The sequence below is a fragment of the Acartia tonsa genome, chromosome 11, assembly GCF_053477335.1.
Source record: "Acartia tonsa isolate MP-2025a chromosome 11, ASM5347733v1, whole genome shotgun sequence".
NCBI lineage: Eukaryota > Metazoa > Arthropoda > Copepoda > Calanoida > Acartiidae > Acartia > Acartia tonsa.
The window spans coordinates 18117766-18139738 of record NC_137270.1 but is presented as its reverse complement, the minus strand read 5'-3'; the positions used below and the strand labels follow the sequence as shown (position 1 = coordinate 18139738).

Below are 21973 nucleotides of genomic sequence, written 5' to 3'. Positions count from 1 at the left end.
AGTTAACCATATCTCGTGACGTCACTAGAGGCAATATTTCATAACTTAAATTCGACACAAAAACTTATAGAGTATCTTCTTTTCATGAATAGAACCTCATTTAAAATAAAAAGCGTTCATATTTCATGTTTAATAATTCTGTTTTTAAATAATTATAAACTCACTAATTTTATATTATTTTAAAATTATTAAAACACTGAAGAAAATGTTCTAATCTAATTGACTATTTGTCAAAAAAAAAATTTTCAATTGTTATAGCTGTATTTAGAAGTATCAGGATGGCTGCTTTCGGTCTTTTTGTCTATCCGTCTGTCTGTTCATGCCTTAGGATATCGCTAACTGCTGACCGTTATCATTCTCCTTTTTAGAGTAACTCCTCACTGGGAAGGTTTATTACTAATTGGGGGAGGATGCCATTACCCTCCCAAGAGAATAATCCCTAGATAAAAATGCCCCCCTCCAAAAATAAATTAAACTTGAAAAGTCAATTCCCGTATCTGCTGGTAATAGTTATTTCTCGCATCGTATTATAAACAGCTTTTGGCGGATATAGAATGTACAATTATAAGATTAAAACCAGTTTTTTTAGCCCCAAGGTGTCGAAGGCACCGGCTAAAAAAAACTAGTTTTAATCTTATGATTGTACATTTCTATATTCGTAGAAAGATGGATATAATACGATGCTAGACATAGTTTTTTCGTATGGATGAGAACCGGTTTCTATCCACCGGATTCGAATGAATACGAGAAAAAATGTTACGGGTAACTAACTACAATTTTATAGTCCTAAATTATATGCACCTTGATATTAATAAAGCATTTGATATAAGAAACTTTAATATACAAATATTTCTTTATAATAAGCTGATAGTTATAGAAGGAAAATCTATATACCATATAGATTTTACTCTAGAAACAGTTCATCCAAGCACAATAGAAAGATATTCTGAATTATGTTTCAAAATCAAATTTGGTGGATTTCAGTTTGTCATTTTAACAAATTTATCATAATATTAATAATCATTTTAAAATTAATTTTTAACACAAGTAAACATTGACAACAACAAAAGTTCATGCTATTCCAGTTTTAAAAAATTCAAACATGCATTTAAAGTTTTATACAGAGTTCGCCCATCACACATGTTTCTTTGTTACTCAAAAATTTTGAACTTACCCAGAATAAGAAGGTGTAGAATCATAAGATGCAGAAGGAATTGTACCATCAATACTATTATCTACATAACCAAGACCTTCATAACCACTAAATATAGAATCATAAGATACAGAGGGAATGGTGCCATCAATACTATTGTCCACATAACCTAGACCTTCATAACCACTAAATCAAGATTCATAATTAGCATTGTAATGAGCTCCAGGTAGACTAACCCGAGAACTGTTTTTCATATGCTAGAGGAGGGACTATATTATACCTGGGTGCTTCATAACCAGCAGGAACATCATAACCAGAGCTCTGTTGTTCAATACTAGAGTTGGAACTATATTATACCTAGGTGCTTCATAACCAGCAGGAACATCATAACCAGAACTCTGTTGTTCATATGCTAGAGGTGGAACTATATTATATCTGGGTGCTTCATAACCAGCAGGAGCATCATAACCAGAGCTCTGGTGTTCTTTTGCTAGAGGTGGGACTATATTATACCTGGGTGCTTCATAACCAGCAGGAATATCATAACCAGAGCTCTGTTGTTCATAAACTAGAATTGGAACTATAGTATACCTGGATGCTTCATAACCAGCAGGAACATCATAACCAGAACTCTGTTGTTCATATGCTAGAGGTGGGACTATATTATACCTGGGTGCTTCATAACCAGCAGGAACATCGTAACCAGAGCTTTTTTTTTCATATGCTAGAGGTATCACTATATTATACCTGGGTGCTTCATAACCAGCAGGAACATCATAACCAGAGCTCTGTTGTTCTTATGCTAGAGGTGGGACTATATTATACCTGGGTGCTTCATAACCAGCAGGAACATCATAACCAGAGCTCTGTTGTTAATATGCTAGAGGTGGGACTATATTATACCTGGGTGCTTCATAACCAGCAGGAACATCGTAACCAGAGCTCTGTTGTTCTTATGCTAGAGGTGGGACTATATTATACCTGGGTGCTTCATAACCAGCAGGAAAATCATAACCAGAGCTCTGTTGTTCATATGCTAGAGGTGGGACTATATTATACCTGGGTGCTTCATAACCAGCAGGAACATCATAACCAGAGCTCTGTTGTTCTTATGCTAGAGGTGGGACTATATTATACCTGGGTGCTTCATAACCAGCAGGAACATCATAACCAGAGCTCTGTTTTTCATATGCTAGAGGTATCACTATATTATACCTGGGTGCTTCATAACCAGCAGGAACATCATAACCAGAGCTCTGTTGTTCATATCCTTGAGTTGGGATTATATTATACCTGGGTGCTTCATAACCAGCAGGAACATCATAACCAGAACTCTGTTGTTCATATGCTAGAGGTGGAACGTCATAGCTGCTAGGTCCACTGTAACCTATATATTGTTTTTTTAAAGAATGAAGCTACTATATAACGCACAAAGTCTATCTATCCTTTCAAAAGTTATTAAGTGGACAAAATGTATGATGTTCATTGGATTTACTAGGCTGCCATATGAGATAAACGTCTAAACCAATGGGTATATTCTACACTTCAACTCAAGTTGGGTTTCTGTACATCTCTGAAGCGGATGGAAAGAGGAAAAATGGATAAAAAATTGTAAATTTAGAAAATTTTCGTTTAAAAAGGAATATTTTTTATTACAATAATTTTTTAAAGTCTTTTCAGATTTTCAAATTTTGAATAACTATGAACATTTGTTCAGAAAAAAATTTAAAGAAAGAATCTTACGACAAAACCTTTGAGAAGTTTTCTAAAAATAACAAAAAACTGTGAAAGGTTTTTTCTTTGTTAATAATTTTGTCAAAAGAATTTGTGTAATCTACTTTTTGTCAGGGATAAGACAATGCACAATAAATTAATATTTCCCCTCCCCTCAATGTTTTTTTTATTGACAAGTTTCCGTTTAAAAATATTTTGGGTGAGAAAAGGTATGTAGATTAATTTTCACTTTATTACCCTTTCTTCCCTGAATTTTTGATAATATCACATTATTAAATATTTCTTAAATATATTTTCCTTTAATATTTTCAGATATCTATCTATCTATCTATCTATCTATCTATCTATCTATCTATCTATCTATCTATCTATCTATCTATCTATCTATCTATCTATCTATCTATCTATCTATCTATCTATCTATCTATCTATCTATCTATCTATCTATCTATCTATCTATCTATCTATCTATCTACCTATCTATCTATCTATCTATATATCTATCTATCTATCTATCTATCTATCTATCTATCTATCTATCTATCTATCTATCTATCTATCTATATATCTATCTATCTATCTATCTATCTATCTATCTATCTATCTATCTATCTATCTATATATCTATCTATCTATCTATCTATCTATCTATCTATCTATCTATCTATCTATCTATCTATCTATCTATCTATCTATCTATCTATCTATCTATCTATCTATCTATCTATCTATCTATCTATCTATCTATCTATCTATCTATCTATATATATATATATATATCTATATATATATCTATCTATCTATCTATCTATCTATCTATCTATCTATCTATCTATCTATCTATCTATCTACCTATCTATCTATCTATCTATCTATATATCTATCTATCTATCTATCTATCTATCTATCTATCTATCTATCTATCTATCTATCTATCTATCTATCTATCTATCTATCTATCTATCTATCTATCTATCTATCTATCTATCTATCTATCTATCTATCTATCTATCTATCTATCTATCTATCTATCTATCTATCTATCTATCTATCTATCTATCTATCTATCTATCTATCTATCTATCTATCTATCTATCTATCTATCTATCTATCTATCTATATATATATATATCTATCTATCTATCTATCTATCTATCTATCTATCTATCTATCTATCTATCTATCTATCTATCTATCTATCTATCTATCTATCTATCTATCTATCTATCTATCTATCTATCTATCTATCTATCTATCTATCTATCTATCTATCTATCTATCTATCTATCTATCTATCTATCTATCTATCTATCTATCTATCTATCTATCTATCTATCTATCTATCTATCATCTATCTATCTATCTATACCTGAAGAAGCTGGCACACCATCTCTGTCTATTCTATCAATGTACTCATTGTCATACTAACAACACAATTTTGTAAATTTTTAGTAGCGATGTTACTCTGTATTTTCCTTTTGTCTGTACATCAGTTAGTCCTTAAAGATGGGGGAAATGATATCTTCTCGGATGCTATCGAAGATAGACAACTGATATTTTCAAATAAATATGCGTTCTAGTGTATACATTGGTTTGTCCGCCTGTCTGTCTGTCTGTCATGCTTCAAACGGCATAAGCATTTTTTGTGAATGGTTTTGTGATTTTCTTTTATTATTATTATTAAGTTTATGTATTATTTTTGTTTGTATAGATGTTGTCAGGGGCGTTTAAGCTTTTTTATTTGGGGGGGGGGGGGATAAAATTTGCTTTGGGGTGTTAATTACCCCCCCTGAAATCTGTTGGCAGGGGTAAATTTTTTTTACCCCCCCAAAAAAAATAATTTACCCCCGGGGTAAAATATTATGGGGTAATTTAATAATGTAAAAAGGTACCAACCTAATTATGAAATACTATTAAATATGTAGTAGTAAAAATGCTCGAGAAGCGCGCAAAAATTTTATTTGTTAGGGATTATTTTTTTTGGGGGGGGGGTATTTACCCCCCCCCCTTTTTCAAGGTAGGGGTAAATTTTAAATGAGGTGGGTAAAATGAAAAAAAAATTCGTTTGGGGGGGTAATCAACACTTTACCCCCCCCCCCCACAGTGGGATCTTTTGCCAAAAAACGGGACATTAAGGGTAGACAAAAGTAAACATCAATAAAAAAGCTTGTACTTGACGAAATTATGTAATTTCTTTTGCTTTAACTCAAAAATAACATAAATTTTGCTCCTGTTAACTTCTAATGTGCATTTGGTAAGTACGTCTGGCGTTTTGGAGGAGCGAAGCTACCCTATTTTTAAAAAATTCTATAAACCTTCATAACTTTAGTTAGGATAGGAATATTTTAACAAAATAAACGTCTATGTAAATATTTCTTCAATGCAAGCAATGTTTGTGAACATGAATATAGCGTCAGGTGCACCCAGTTCGAGTCCCGGCATTTTTAGGTAGGTCCAGTATAAGTAAAATAGGACACTAACAAGGCATGTTTTCTAATGTTTTTTTTACAGATATAAACAACAATAACATAATTTTCAAAACACTTTTGATTTTGTGTTAATACCTTTATTCTAAGTCTAGCTATCTTCATTTAAAGTTTGTATAAGAATATAAACATAATTGCTTATATTATATTCTCTCTCAAATGTATATTTCTCTCTCTCTCTCACACGCATATATAATGTTTTTGCAATATTATAATTAATCCCCGAATTTGAATTTCTGCTGAACCAAAACCAGTTAGAAATACAATTTTTTTCAGAACACATGAAATTTAGCAAATTTAATTGCTAAAATAAAAGTATTTATAAGTCATCTTTTTTTAAGGACTCCTTGTTCCCTTAAATGTCCATTAAAACCGCGAGAACGGCAAAAATCGTTAAAAATAACACCTACGGCGGCAAATAACGGCGAAACGGTTGGCCGGAGGCAAATAATGCATAAGTAAAGAAAGTTTCGCCTCAAAAAGTTAGAAAACATTGCATAGATGACTTTGGGCTCTAAAATGACTCCTTCCCCCTCTAACGAGGGAAAATTTCAAATTAACAAGAACGAAATTGTTCAAACCATGCAATGTAAAATGCTCAATTACTCAAAAACGGCCGGGAGGCCCCAGGTTATGAAAACTGTTTTAAACACAATACATGTTGCATATTAATATTATTATTGCAAAACCCGGGGCATCCTGGCCGTTTTTGGGTAAAATGGAGAAAACTGATTTTTTGGGGTTAAAAATCTTAATATTTTTGGTGAAATTTTCTCACAAAATGTCAATTTACACCACCAAAAAAATATTTTTTAAAAATTTTTCTTTAATTAGACATTGGTACAGGTATCTGAAAAGTACCTCAATCAAAAATTATTTTCATAAGATGAACATAAATGTATTTTTTTGTTGCTTTGAAAAAATTGTGTAAAAAAATCTGGAAAATCATCAAAACTGAAAAGAAATTTTTCACTACCTTTTTTAAAAATGGCATAAATCCGCCAAAATTGAATATCTTTTAAAAATTTCTTTTCTAGCTGTCTACTTACAGCCATTATTAATTCCTAGGATAGATAAAAGTCAATTTTAAATTTTTTGGATGTCCCACTGGATCCCACTGTGCCCCCTGAACGTCCTTGGATGTTGTCATCCTTGTCAATTTTAACTGGAGATTGGTAAAATAGGTAAAACAAAAGTTAACAAGAATGACAACGTCCTTAAGCAGCAAAGCAAAAACAAGCATAGTGTTCTTCATAAAGATAAGATGAAAATAAAAAGAAAAAGAACATTGATAGATAATAATAATGGTAAAAATCACGAAATCTTTTTTTATAAAAGTGTTATTTAAATGAGAAATGTACTTTTTACACCAATTTACAAATAATGAATAATTGTGGTTAGTAAAATATATAAATTAAATATTTTATTCGGAATTGAATTTCAAATAGTTTCTGTTTAAAAAAAAATATATATAAATATTTATATGATTTTATATCTTTAAGATTAAAAGGACTCTCCACAGAAAAATCAACTTTGGATTTTTGAAAATATAACCTGAAATTATTATTCTCTGTTCAATTTTAGGCATTTTTTGTTTTTGTGGCATCGCGATCGAAGCCCTTTAAAATTTTTTACCTCCTTTAAGTGAATCCTCCCGCCATTCAATTTGTGCTGCTTTAGTGATTTTTAGCTTCTATGTTGCCGCATTCATCGCCCTTCTCCACCGCTACTCCGCTATTCATTGCTGTACGTCGCGTTTCAATACATGCTCCCCTCTCCCTTGTTCAGAAATTAAATGGAGGCTGGGGGTGTTGTGTATAGCGACGTACGCAATGTATAGCGGAGTAGCGGCGGAGAAGGGCGATGAATGCGGCAACTGCAGCAAAAGATGGTTATATTTGGCGGAGGCGAACACAAAATAGAGGCGGCAGGATTGTCCAGTCAAGGAAGAGGATAAATCGTAGAGCGGCCGGTTGCAATGGAGCAAATGTTCTTTAGCGGCAAACATATATTGAGTGGAGGAAAGTGTAGTATATATTGTTATAGCTGCAGTACAAATAGGCGGCGGACAAAATTTTCAAAGGGCTTCGATCGCGATGCCACAAAAACAAAAAATACCTAAAATTGAACAGAGAATAATAGTTTCAGGTTAGATTTTCAAAAATCCAAAGTTGATTTTTCTGTGGAGAGTCCTTTTAAATATGTAACTAGAAGATTAATTTTTCTATTTTATTATTTTACATCTATTTTTAAAAGCGAAGCTTTTCTATAATTAGGGTCGGTCCGTCCGTCCGTACGTCCGTCCGTAACGGAAAGATTTTTCGTAACAGAATGTCTGTAAATTAATGTGTCTGTTAGTTTTGTACCGTTTTGTCTCCTTTACAGCTTATCATGGGTCCGCGGAAGGTTTATAACTATTGTAAGAGAGTTTTTTTTTCAAAATTAAGAATAAAAGTAATGGGGGGGGGGGAGGGTAGATTCCGGACTACCACATAAAATGCCCCTTGAGATCTATATGGGCGTAGCCACTAGTTTATTAAGGACTAGCGGCTGTGCCCCTAGCATCTAGGGGCTCTATATTCGAAGGGCAGAAAAATAGCTTAAAACCATACCCAGACTTATTTATAAAAATAAAATAGCCTAAAACCATCTCAGGGCCTGTACGAAGCTTTCCTCTAAATGAGAACCATATTGGTTCTGTGGTTAGCGAGATCCTTCGCTACAAACAAAAAAACTTAGTACTTTATATTATAGGATATAATTGCTTAAACTATACGTCTTCTTTTCTAAAGTTTTACTGTTGTTGCGCTACTTACACACAAAATTATCTTTTTATTGGTAACAGTTCTTTAGTATAGATGTATATACAGATAACTACCTTTCTCCCTTTTTCAACGACATTTTTCGTCTGCAATTAAAATGTATTTTGCTACTTGGCTGTGTTAATATTCCCAACACCATTGGTCAATTTTCAATGACCAAATTAAAAGTCGCCACAATGACATTGTGATGGAGAGATACACGCTATTTAACCCTCTCTCCCTCTAGTGTTTTACTCTAATATATTGGTAAAGAAAGTAAAATATGTTATTTGAACCAAATAATAATTTTTCAACTTGATATTTCTTAAGAAGCGAAGCATTCTACAATTTGAGCCAATCCGTCCGTAAATCCGTATTGGATAGCTATGTCTGTTTATTTATGCATGTTAGAATTGTTCTACATAATTAATACTAACTATATATGATACAACTAATCTATCAATTTGAATTTTGGCATTCCAATTCTGACACAATAGATGGGGGGGGGGGGGTGGCTCTAAGAGCCTTCCCCACTATCTCGGCTCCTGTCATAGATAGAGACATACAATTTTTTCTGGTGGTTCATGTGTATGTTATAGAGAAAATTACTTTTTCTAGTCAAAGCGGCCAGACCGCTCCTTAGCCGCTAAATATTGAAACAGCTGTAGAGCGGCCAATTTTAAAGCTAGGATTACCAAATTTTAGGTGGAACTTTTTTTTCATAACAAAAAATTACTTTTTCGGAATATCGCCTAAAAACGGCAAATAACGGAAACCGCAATTTTTGGCGGTTACGGCGGTAAAACGGCGGTTGGCGGCGCCAAATAATATTTTTATCTGTTTTAGATTGCTCAAGGATTTATCAAAAAAAATTTATAGGTCTCTAGCTGTAATATAAGCCACGATATTCATGATATTTGTCCACAGTAAAAGCCGGACAAAAATCGGTCAGGGAGCGGTCAAACAGTCAAACCGTCATAACACCACTTTTTTCAGATGATCATTGATATCCAAGTATTCAAAATTGTAGGGCTCTACCTTATACATAAAAGTCTTAATGTAAAAATTAGGATTTATTTTGAAATTTTTCTAATTTTGGTGCTAACTAACCGACTTTGACCGGACACCACGACCGACACAGACCAGATATCCTTATAAAATCAACTCTTGCCGATGTATAATTACTAAACTTAAAAAGTCATGAAGTCACAGCTCTCTATCTTACCTACAAAAAAATTTACATTGAAAAAACTATAGGGGGGGGGGCTCTTAAAGCCCCCCCCCCCCAAATCCCGATCTGTAAGGGTTAATAAAAAAGCCTATTTTTTTGTCACTAACATTGCTGCTGGCTGGCTGGCAAAACTCTATGCACGACATTGTTACCATCTTATTTTTTAAATTTATAAATTGTGTTCCTTGTAGTCGTAGCTGGGGTAGGCCTGGCCGTATCTTAGAACTGGCCGATTTCTAAATATAATAGGTTAAAAAAAAATTATTAGCAAAGCAACTCTATGATAGGTGAATGTGTCTTTCTGTCTTTCCTCTACTCTTCTGTATAAATACACTCAAGGACATCCGAAAACGAAGGGAAAGGGTAAAGTAAATTGATTGTCTAACTCATTTACCCCCCCCCCCCCCCAAAAAAAAATCTATCGCCTAAAAACATTTTAAAACAAAAGGTTTTTCTTTGGTGGGGGAGGGGAGTAATTTCCCAATCCAAATTTAAAATTTCAAACCAAATATCACCTCATATTGAGATTTTGTAAGCATATCCCCACACAAAAAAAAGCTTGGACGTCCTTGCATTTTTAAAATTATTTCCTATTCCCTTTATACCTGAATTTTCGCCTTCTCCTTCTCTCATCCCCATAACTACCATCTGTAATTTAAATTTTTTAGTAATTTATGCATTTAATTGGTAAATAAGAATTTAGATATTTAGCCGAGCGTTTGAAACATTTTTTTTACTAATATTTTGGATCTGGAAAGCAGCTGGATCTTTATTGCAGCCGAGCCTTATTCATATAATAATACTGGCTTCGCCCCTAGCCTGTAAGAGATTAAGAGGTATTGTGAAGTCCTCCTCCCATATAAAATGCATAACTATAGATCTTCGCTAACAAATAATTAACACTTCTTATATTCTTGTTTACTAACATTCTGTTAGCTTTAAATATATTCTGACTGACATACAGACAGCCTAATTATAGAGTTGCTGCGCTACGAACAATTACCACTTGGCGCGTATTCTTGTTTAGTTTCATACTGTTGGCTCTCCATTGCTAATAAATCACCAGAGTCCTAAGATAAATTTATGAAAGCTTTATTTAAATTTTGGACTTAAGTATGTCCAAAGTAAGTATTTGAATGAGGGTGGTGGGAGTACTCTTTTCTGAGAAAGACATTTGCTGACTTCTATCTCATCCCCCTCCCCCTCTCCTTCTTTTTATGACACTTAACGATAATAGCTATCTCTAAGTTTAAAAAACTTCATTGAAATTTGTGCCATTTCACAATTCACAAGTCTAAAGTGTATGTTTTTACACTATCCACCCCCCACCCCTGAAAGATATTTTGGGCAATTTAAAATAATTCCAAGCTATCAAACGCGCAAATTCTTGAAGCAGTATAGAGTGAAAGATTATATTATTAACCTTTGAAACTATCTCTTGAGGAGAGGCGTTGAACCATCCATCATTCTGCAAACATATTTTTTTTAGCTAAATACATTTTTTTAAATAATCTTGCTATTAATGTAAAATGTCATAGCAACATTTTTACCATCTTTGCTACACTGCGGTGGTGTTAAGCATAAACGTCCACAGGGGGTGGGGGGTAGGTGGGTTTTTACTTTCATCAATCTTTAAAACCAATCATTTTGGTTCTCTAAAACTTTAAAAGTACATTAGAATACCCTCCTCAACCTCAAACCCCATTTTACCCCCTTTTTGGGCGTCCTTCATGTCAAGACTTGAACTTGATACCTGCCCGCCAGAAACCCGGCACGTTAAAATTTACCATGCACAATACAAAGAAATATGAAAATGTTGACTTTATGGAATGTAAATAATGTGCGGGCTTATTTTCTCGTCTATGACACTTTAATTTCAGTTCCAACAACCAAGGATAACTTAGGGGAGCCAAATCTTTCTTTTCTGTCCAAACAACCAGGGTACTGGGTTAAGAAACACCCAGCAGTCAACCAACCCTTTGTCCTTTGTCCATTGTTTGAAAGTCCTAAATAAGCAAGGTAATGAGTTGCGCCTGTTTTTGGTCTATGCATTTTCCCTACTCTGAATAGCAGCAGTAGGAACGTTTTTTTAACGTCTTTAGTTATGACACACTACGTGTTGATACACGGTCGCCGCTGGTTGTGTGAATAAGTTTACCTCGTTATCATCACAAGTTCCAAGGGGCAGTAGTGCAACACAAACCAATGATATTAACAGAATACATTTTGTCATTTTTATTTCTGGAAAAATTATCATATTGTAGCATATATGGTCAAGACAAACCTCCCCCCCCCCCCCCCCCTTGTGAGAAACTATTCCTGATATGAACGACTTCACCCAAAAGCAAATTTTATTCCCTGGCCACATCTGTCTTGAAGTGTAAATGAAAAACAATAAATGTCTGCCCTATAAGAAGAAAATAAAAGTTTTAGACATTTATATCAAGATTAAATTCTGAAATTTTCGAAAATATTCTAACAAGGGTTTTTTGAGAAAATTAGATTTGAAAATTTCAAGTTCAATTTTCATCTACTAGGAGTTACCGCATAATCATGAAAAGAAAAGCAAAGATTATTTATTTAAAATTTTGAACAACTTTGCTTTTATGAAGTTCTTCATAAAACCTCTCCTGAAGGGAGTTAATTAATGGTCATTTTTATCAGTTGCTTTGCTAAGGTCACTACTATTCAGCCTTAAATAAATCATATATAGAGAGGTTTTATGAAAGACTTCATAAAAGCAAAGTTGTTCAAAATTTTAGATAAATAATCTTTGCTTTTCTTGTTATGATTATGCGGCAACTCCTAGGGGGTGAAAATTGAACTTGAAATTTTCAAATCTAATTTCTTAAAAACCATCGTTAGAATATTTTGAAAATTTCAGGGTTTAATCTTGATATAAATGTCTAAAACTTAGGGCAGACATATTTTGTTTTCCATTTACACTTCAAGACAGGTGTGCTGGGTAAAACAAATTCTATCCAATGCATGAATATGTGTATTTTGATTTATAATATAATGGATATTGTATATGTGGATATATCGACGAAGAAAACTTTGTCGTAAATTAAGGTTGCTTGTTTGGACCTCTTTTATTGGCCAGTTAGTTTATCCAGTAAGAGAAAAGAGGATGGGGCAAAGGGGGTTTAATGGAGGTATCGTTATTTTAGCCAGCTGCGAGAATCACTTTATTACAGACATCGTGTTCTCTTCATATTATTACTGTATAACTGTATTGTTGCATTATGAGGAATTGGTAGCTTGTTATTGCTGCGCTACTTATGAAATATACTTGTTCTCTAAATTCTGAGCTGGATCTTTAAATGTGTAGCCGTTGCCGCTGCCAGAGGTACAGCCACTAACCTAATAGCGATCTTTAAATCAAATTGGCTACGCGTGGCCACGGCTTAAACACAACCACTTTTTGAAATTTCAGTAAAATATGAAAAAAAATGATAAAAATAATAAGTAAAAACTTCAAACAATTAAAAATCCATGTTTTATTGGCAGCACTGGCAATGGCGACAGCTACGAATACGGCCATGACTACGGCCACGGCTACGTCAACGACTACACATTTTAAGATCCAGCTCAGATATGATGGGATGTTGCATGTACTCTAATAACGCCATACTAGCAGCTGGCTAAAATAACCCCCTCATTCAGCCATTTTACCCCATCATTTCCCCTCCTAATGTATGTACGAACTGACCAACAAATAAGGTCCATATCGGCTACCTAAATTGACGACAAAATTTACCTCTGACAATATAGCCACTTATTCTATATCCATTAAATGATCTTAATTACTTATTACATAACATGTCAAATGCAATAAATACTATTTTGATTGCGTTACAAAAAGTTACATAAAAAATAACGAAAGCGTGTATATGTTTCAAAACGTTTTTAGCTGTTATTGTATTAACATACGATTAATATTTACTGCGTCTGGTAGTTTAAAAGAACAGGAAGGAAAAAAAGTAAATAGGTTTAGGGCAATGATGAGAAACAAAATTAACCCTTCTGAAGATTAGCATTATTGGCAGAATAGTTTGTATACTACTAATCTTGAACCAACTAATCAAAATTCAAGTTATTTCTCGCATTGTATTCTAAATAGCTTTCCGCGGATATAGAATGTACAAATATAAGTTTAAAACCAGTTTTTTTAGGCCCGAGGTGCCGAAGGCGCGGGCTAAAAACTGGCTTTAATCTTATGATTGTACATGTTTATATTCGTAGAAAGCTGGATATAATACGGTGCTAGACATAGTTCTTTCGTATGGATGAGAACCGGTTCTTGTCCACCGGATTCGAATGAATACGAGAAAAGTTTTTGCCCAGTGAATAAGATAACGTTGTTGTAAAACTTTAAGAACCATCCCTCCTTAAATTAAATTACAAAAACGATATTTTCTAATTGTTCATCCTATGTTGAAATTCTACCAAAGGGGTAATATTGTTTATCATAAATAGTGAAAAGGTTAATCTATCGTCCATTGTCCTATACCTTCTTCCCTGCTTACTTAACAATAAAAATCCTTAAATCAACATAAAATGACTTTGAAATAGATTGTTGATAACAAAAAAAGCTTTTTTTCATTCAGGAAGGGAAGGGACAATGGGTAGTCTATTACATAAGTAACTAAAGTTTTAAAATAACATTTTCTCATTCATTAGCTTAACGACTTTGAAGATTTTTATTTTATTTTGATTTGTTGGTTCATTAAGTTTCAAACGTTTCAACCACTAATTGTAATCAAGGTGTAACTTTGTTTGAATAAAGGCCCGTCAAGGTTTTATTCTTACGAATAAGAGAACGTGTATGATTAATATGAAAAGGATGAAAAAATCATTATAATGTGGTTAGATTTTTTATCATGTTGAACAAACAACACTGATATTTAAAAACTATTTTACAGCAAGGCTTTTCTATACTTAGGGTATGTCCTTCCGTCTGTAACGTATTGCTTTTTACGTTAATTCAGTCTTATTAGAATTGCCCCATCTTTTCCATAATGATTCCTAAATCAGGTAGGTAAAATTTAGAAAGCGCTGCAACTTTTTAATTATTACTAGAAAGTACGTATGTCTCCATTAAAATAAATGAATTTTAGCTACATTTTTTATTTAATATGAAGACCAAATTTACTTGATTTTTGAAATATTTATTCCGGCCAAATAATTAAAGTGTTATGAGCGAATAATCTCAATTATGAAGTTTGAAATTGTAAGTATGTCCATATTAAGCATCCTGTATTTAAAAAATTTTGGTTTTAGTTTTAATACAGTTAAATATTAGATTTTTATTATATATGATTAACAGGCGGTTGCGCCCCTAGCATCTAGGGGCTCTATGTTTGAAATTGAAGGTAAGGTCAGAAAAATAGCATCAAACCACCATCAAACAAAGACTTAAATCTAAAAAAAATAGCCTAAACCCATACCAGGCCCTAAGCAAATAATTTCTTATAGGGAGGTCTCAGTCGGTTCATTACATAAAGAAATTTTAGGCTACAGACAACAAAAAACCTTACTACTTTATTTTATAGGATGTTTTTGTTTTGTTTTGCGATGCTACATATGAATGTTTTTATCCTTGTTTGGTTGGCATACTAGTTGACATATAAATTACAAGTTAGCAAAGGTTTTACCACAGACGTCAGCAAAGTTTTAGTAGCTATTGACGTTTCACTTTTGATGAATTTTTTTTGGCTTATTGGTTGTATTGTAAAGGCAACAGGATGTTTGTCTGTTTGTCCATTTGTGTTTTTGTACAGAAAATTTCGTAACCACTGCACTGGGCCGATATGCAACCCCCCAACATTATGATTATTACAATTGTTATTTTATTACAAAAATAGGAAGGCACGCCATGAAAATATAGATTTCTTAGAGGCAGTGTTGACAGCCCCCTCTAGCAAATTGACAGGTGAAAAACGTAGTCAATTTAGGTTTCTAACATGTACCTAATTTATTGGTCAGTTCCAGTAGGAGAGGAAGGTATGGGTAAATGAAGTGTGTGGGGGTATCTTTATTCTAGCCAGCTTACAGTTTCACTTTATTAGAGTACATGAAAGTCTTGTGCAACATCCAAGTAATAACATATCAATTCTCATAGTGCGATTATGAAAAATATGCGACATTGGAGGCACACCGTAATTACAATGTTTAATTTGTAAATGGCCATGAAATTAAATGACACACACCTTTGTTTGCCAGGGATGGAGGTGATATTGGGCTGTTAATTACATTAGTCCCCAATGTTTTAGTCTTGATAATAACTTGATTTACAAACCCAATAATGATTCACAAATTCTTCCTTCTGTAGAATTGGTTTAAACACTGAACTTAGTAAACCAACTAAATTCATTACATTTTCCAAAGTTGTTAGGCCAACGAATAAGAAAATCATTATACAACTTTGGGGACTAATATCCACCCCCCTCCCTGGGAATTTTAAGAAGGGAAAATTGAAGACAAATTATTTGGTCTAACTGCCTCTTTACCAGCAGTGTGCACACCACCATTACCATGTTAAAAATGAGCAAGGTATAAACAATTTTCAAGTGAAGGGGGGGGGGGGGGGGGGGTTGACATGTTCCTACTCACCCATACCGCACGTCATTTAGAACATTTAGAAGAATATTATTTAATTTTAATCTATTTTAGATTTATTGTAATCGTTTTTTATGATGGTTGGTTCAGGTTTTTAGTATATTAAGCTTTTCCATTGATTTTTTTAAAAGTTTTAAAACATTTCGGGATGATTTTTTATCCCTTTTAAATACTTAATTGTTTGATAACTTTTCTAAACCAAGACTTCCATTTATTATGACTGACCTATATTTGGTAAATTTTTTTCCATATAACCATGCTAGATCATGGAAAGAAAACGAAGTAGTAAGTTTGTCTTATTATCACGGTAGCTTTTCTTACATTTCTAACCCCTGCGGGGCCTATTTCCTAACCATGCGGGGCAATCATTAACATTTACCTAACCTAAAAATAGCCAATCAAAAGTTAATCTGAAAATAAGATGAAACTCGTTACTTTCTTTTCTTTCCATGATCCATTATGTTTTATTTTCTAGGTCAAATTGTAAAGGGGAAAAAATATTTATCATAATTCGATTCGTTGCTCCTTCCGAGAATTTAGCAAAATTAACATTGCCCCCCTTATTGATTGAATGATTTAAAAATATAAATTGCTTATTATTTAATAAGCTGCCAGGCATATGATATGTCCAAAGAAGATAAAGTTTATAATGTGTGATTATCAGTGCAGTGATTAATTTACAATACCGCGAAAAGTTGATTTTTTAGTTAGATTATTCGGATCTACTGCAGTTCATGGTAAAATATTGCTGGTAACGAATATTGCCAAAAATCTATGAATTTTATAGACTGCTAGCTGCCAAACGGCTGAACGTACAGATCATGCCCGCACACTGTTTTAAGCGGTATAAGAAGGCCTACAAATAATCTGGAATAGCCATAAATCAATAATGCATAATTATTTTGCAGTGCAGAGAAATGCGCGAAAAAGGCCTATTATACGAGTTTTTTCTTCAGTGAAGCTTTCCCTGTGCATCATTGGATCTTGGCTATTCCAGATTATATGTAGGCCTTCTTATACCGCTTAAAATGGTGTGAGGGTATGATCTGTAAGTTTAGCCCTTTTGTCATCTAGCAGCCTTTAAAATTCATAGATTTTTGGTAATGTTCGTTACCAGCAATATTTTACCGTGAACTGCAGTAGATCCGATTATTCAATTATTCTAAAAACTAATTAGGGAAAGGACAACGATCATTAAACTATTATTGTTTATCATTTCCAGACTACCCAAGGCAGTTTGAGAAAAAAATATTTATCCTTAAATTGATGTAACAGGATCTGTGTGTGTGTTTGTCTGTCTGTACCGAGAAATCTCACTAACCGCTGAACCGATATGGTTCTTCTTTTCCGAATAGCCTCTCATAGGTTCTGAGAAGATTCAAAACTTTTCTAGGGGATGGGAACACCACCCTCCCAAGAGAAGGCGCCCCTAGAAAGAATGACTTCCTCTAAATTTGGTGTGAAAGAAAAGCTTCCACAATTCAAAGTTAATAATCTTAAAAAACACTATTTTTCTTAAAGTTAATATATCAAATTCACCAATTTCTTGACAATACTACATAGCTATACATTTAAACTATGTATATAGTTTTTACAGTTGAAATTTCTTTTTCTCTCATAATCATAAAAAAATGTTGTTAGATTCAGGGACGTCCACGCTTTTTTATTTTGAGATGGTTAAAATAAGGCGTTTAAAAGGTTTAAGGAGAGGTTTCAAGGTTTCAGCGGAGTCAACGTCCCGTGGACGTCTGTGATTTTTTTCTACTTAAAGAGCTACTTATTGATATAAATATCCTTAATGAATCACCACACGCACGCACAAATTGTTGATAACTGCATCATATATGTGCATATACGCGCACACTAGCCACCACATCTGTGCTTGCAAGCACGACAGCAGGGTCTCTATCCGACTGAATTAATCCATGTTCCATAATACATAGAATAGAGATGGCATACCCCTGCAGGGGTGGCAGGTATATGAAAATAAAAATTACATTATAACCTTCGCCATATTTCAAAATTATCCCTCTTTGTTACTCCCTCTTATTTGGATATTTTTATTGGGGGAAGATAGATCCTATGATCCTATTGTCCCATCCCCGTTTCCCTGTGGTGGGATAGGAAAGTGAAATCAGCCCCTGGTCATTTTACCCTCTTCGTATAGTCAAAAAAAGTGTCTATAAAAAACAACACACATTTTAAAAAGCTTTTCTATGATTAGGGCCAGAACGTCCGCCCGTCCGTAAGTTTTCCTTAATTCAGACATGTTATAATTGTCCTATCAATTTTAAACTTTGCATGATAATTCCTGTAACAGTTGGGTTCAATTTAAAAAGCGTAGCAACTGTATAACCGTTATAAAGAAGCCAGCACGTATATTTAAAACATGCCGATTTTTTTTACTTTTTTACAACAACTTTTTGTTTGAAATAATTATTCTAATCATCTGATTTTTAGAATAATGATTCCTATGACAACAATATACAATATTATAACCGAGGCTTCTCAATAATTGAATCCTATAAAAATGAAAGAGTGTCCTTTTTCTGTATCTTACATTTTCGTAATTTTGCAACAAATTTATGTACAATTATTAATGTTGTGCTTTTTATGTTCTGACAAGTTTAAACTAAAATTCAAATTGGGGTCGATTCTTATCTCTCTCCCCTCAATGCCTCTAAGTAAAATGAGGAGAATAGAAAATATTTACTGAACGGACAAACACTAACAGACAAACAATTATGTATTATTTATAGAGCATCTCCGCTTCTTGTACACAAAAAGTATTTTCTAAATTTTCTGCATTGCATAAACGTAGTCTGTTATTGTGTGTGTGTGCGTGTGTGTAAGTCTTTGTGTGTGTGTGTAATATAAAACTGACCAATACACTTTCTGTGGTTTAAAACCATGATACAGTTATATTACCAAGGTGTGGCCAGGAAAAAGCCAAACATTATTTACCAAAAGTGCGGCCACGAAAGAGCTTCAAATTATTACATTATCAAGGTTAGCCCTGAAAAACAACTTCAATTTATATTACTGAGGTGTGGACAAGAAAAAGCCTAGAATTATTTATCAAAATTGTGGCCACGAAAAAGCATAAAATTAGTTTATTGCACTGTCAAGGCGATAAAAAAACATCAGTTTAAATTACCAAGTTGAGGCCACAAAAAAGCTTCCAATGATTAAATTTTAATAAACGTGGCAACAAAAATTTATGAATTCAATTGCTATACAAAATCCAGCCTTTTACTGATACCCATTGATCTTAAGGTTTATGACAAAGACTGATGAATTTAGTTTATTCCCAAAAGACAAAAGAAATAATCCCTTCAGTGGATTGAAATTATTGGTGGAAAATTTAGGACACGTCAAGTTTGTTCAAAGTAATCAAGACAACCAATGATAGAACATGTTTGTTCAAAGTAATCAAAACAACCAATGATAGAACATGTTTGTTTAAAGTAATCAAAACAACCAATAATAGAACATGTTTGTTCAAAGTAATCAAGACAACCAATGATAGAACATGTTTGTTCAAAGTAATCAAAACAACCAATGATAGAACATGTTTGTTCAAAGTAATCAAAACAACCAATAATAGAACATGTTTGTTTAAAGTAATCAAAACAACCAATGATAAAACATGTTTGTTCAAAGTAATCAAGACAACCAATGATAGAACATGTTTGTTCAAAGTAATCAAAACAACCAATAATAGAACATGTTTGTTCAAATTAATCAAAACAACCAATGATAGAACATGTTCCCTTCAGTGGATTGAAATTATTGGTGGAAAATTTAGGACACGTCAAGTTTGTTCAAAGTAATCAAGACAACCAATGATAGAACATGTTTGTTCAAAGTAATCAAAACAACCAATGATAGAACATGTTTGTTTAAAGTAATCAAAACAACCAATAATAGAACATGTTTGTTCAAAGTAATCAAGACAACCAATGATAGAACATGTTTGTTCAAAGTAATCAAAACAACCAATGATAGAACATGTTTGTTCAAAGTAATCAAAACAACTAATGATAGAACATGTTTGTTCAAAGTAATCAAAACAACCAATGATAAAACATGTTTGTTCAAAGTAATCAAGACAACCAATGATAGAACATGTTTGTTCAAAGTAATCAAAACAACCAATAATAGAACATGTTTGTTCAAATTAATCAAAACAACCAATGATAGAACATGTTTGTTCAAAGAAATCAAAACAACCAATGATATAACATGTATGTTTAAAATAATCAAAACAATTAATGATTGAACATGTTTGATCAAAGTAATCAAAACAACCAATAATAGAACATGTTTGTTCAAAGTAATCAAAACATCCAATGATTGAACATGTTTGACCATAGTAATCAAAACAACCAATTATAGAACAGGTTTGGTCAAAGTAATCAAGACAACCAATGATAGAACATGTTTGTTCAAAGTAATCAAAACAACCAATAATAGAACATGTTTGTTCAAATTAATCAAAACAACCAATGATAGAACATGTTTGTTCAAAGAAATCAAAACAACCAATGATATAACATGTATGTTTAAAATAATCAAAACAATTAATGATTGAACATGTTTGATCAAAGTAATCAAAACAACCAATAATAGAACATGTTTGTTCAAAGTAATCAAAACATCCAATGATTGAACATGTTTGACCATAGTAATCAAAACAACCAATTATAGAACAGGTTTGTTCAAAGTAATCAAAACAACCAATGATAGAAAATGTTTGTTTAAAGTAATCAATACAACCAATGATAGAACATGTTTGTTCAAAGTAATCAAAACAACCAATGATAGAACATGTTTGTTTAAAGTAATCAAAACAACCAATGATTGAACATGTTTGTTCAAAGTAATCAAGACAACCAATGATAGAACATGTTTGCTCAAAGTAATCAAAACAATCAATGATAGAACATGTTTGTTCAAAGTAATCAAAACAACCAATGATAGAACATGTTTGTTCAAATTAATCAAAACAACAAATGATAGAACATATTTGTTCAAATTAATCAAAACAACCAATGACAGAACATGTTTGTTCAAAGTAATCAATCAAAACAACCAATGCAATGATAGAACATGTTTGTTCAAAGTAATCAAAACAACCAATGATAGAACATGTTTGTTCAAAGTAATCAAAACAACATGTTTAACCGTATTCTATGTATATACAAAAGTATATTAATTATGGAGATGCTGTGTTTTTTACTATTGTTCCTGGTTGTTCTAGGAATCATTATTTTAAAAGTTTATGGATAAAATATTTCATAATTAAAAACATTTTTATGTGACTTTCTAGTAACAATTATGGAGTTTATATGTTTTTTAAAATAATGCATAACTTTTATAGAAATCATCATGATTAGTTTTATATTGATAGTGCAATTCTAACATGTCGAAATTAACGAAAATAGCTATCCGTTAAGGAATTAACGCTGAAAGAGTGTCAGAACTGAGTATGCAGAATTTAAATGTTTAAGTCTAAACAAAATTAAGAGTAAATTTGTTGCAAAACTGTTTAAATTCAAAGGACGTACTTACACATTTAGGACTTGATTATACAAATGCTTCGCTTTTAGAAAAAAATAACACGTTTTTTGGTCCTAATCTTTTAAATGATATGTTGAAAAGGGTTCTAATTAAGTTGTAAGTTGTAACTATTTGTTAAATGTTATGATTAATTTTTAAAAAGAAAGTTTTAATAATTCAGACTTTATCTAAATTAAGAATCAACTTTTCTTTCAAGAAACAAAGCTGCTCTATAATTAATTTTGTGGGTCGGCATACCTTAGAAAGAGCAGCTAACAATCAGCGAGGAAAACACGACTTGTTAAAGAACCAAAGTAAAACGATGGTTTGGTATAGATTCCTTTTTCTCCTTTTTAAAGAATATATTATTGCTTGGAAGTTGCAC

The 21973-nt window shown here is 32.6% G+C and overlaps 1 protein-coding gene across 2 annotated transcripts in view; it reads right to left on the bottom strand.

Moving 5' to 3' along the window:
• Nucleotides 1-11643, bottom strand: part of LOC145332124 (uncharacterized) — a 30501-nt gene extending 18858 nt beyond the window's left edge. For both annotated transcript variants that reach the window (XM_080177068.1, XM_080177069.1), the window contains exons 1-8: nucleotides 11564-11643; nucleotides 10829-10873; nucleotides 10409-10475; nucleotides 10011-10053; nucleotides 9592-9641; nucleotides 4257-4313; nucleotides 2447-2540; nucleotides 1175-1261 (exon numbers count right to left, since the gene is read on the bottom strand). In XM_080177068.1, the coding sequence (XP_080033194.1) occupies nucleotides 1175-1261; nucleotides 2447-2540; nucleotides 4257-4313; nucleotides 9592-9641; nucleotides 10011-10053; nucleotides 10409-10475; nucleotides 10829-10873; nucleotides 11564-11638 (518 nt within the window). In that variant the 5' untranslated portion in view covers nucleotides 11639-11643. The remainder of the gene's footprint in view (nucleotides 1-1174; nucleotides 1262-2446; nucleotides 2541-4256; nucleotides 4314-9591; nucleotides 9642-10010; nucleotides 10054-10408; nucleotides 10476-10828; nucleotides 10874-11563) is intronic.
• Between the last annotated feature and the right edge of the window lie 10330 nt (nucleotides 11644-21973).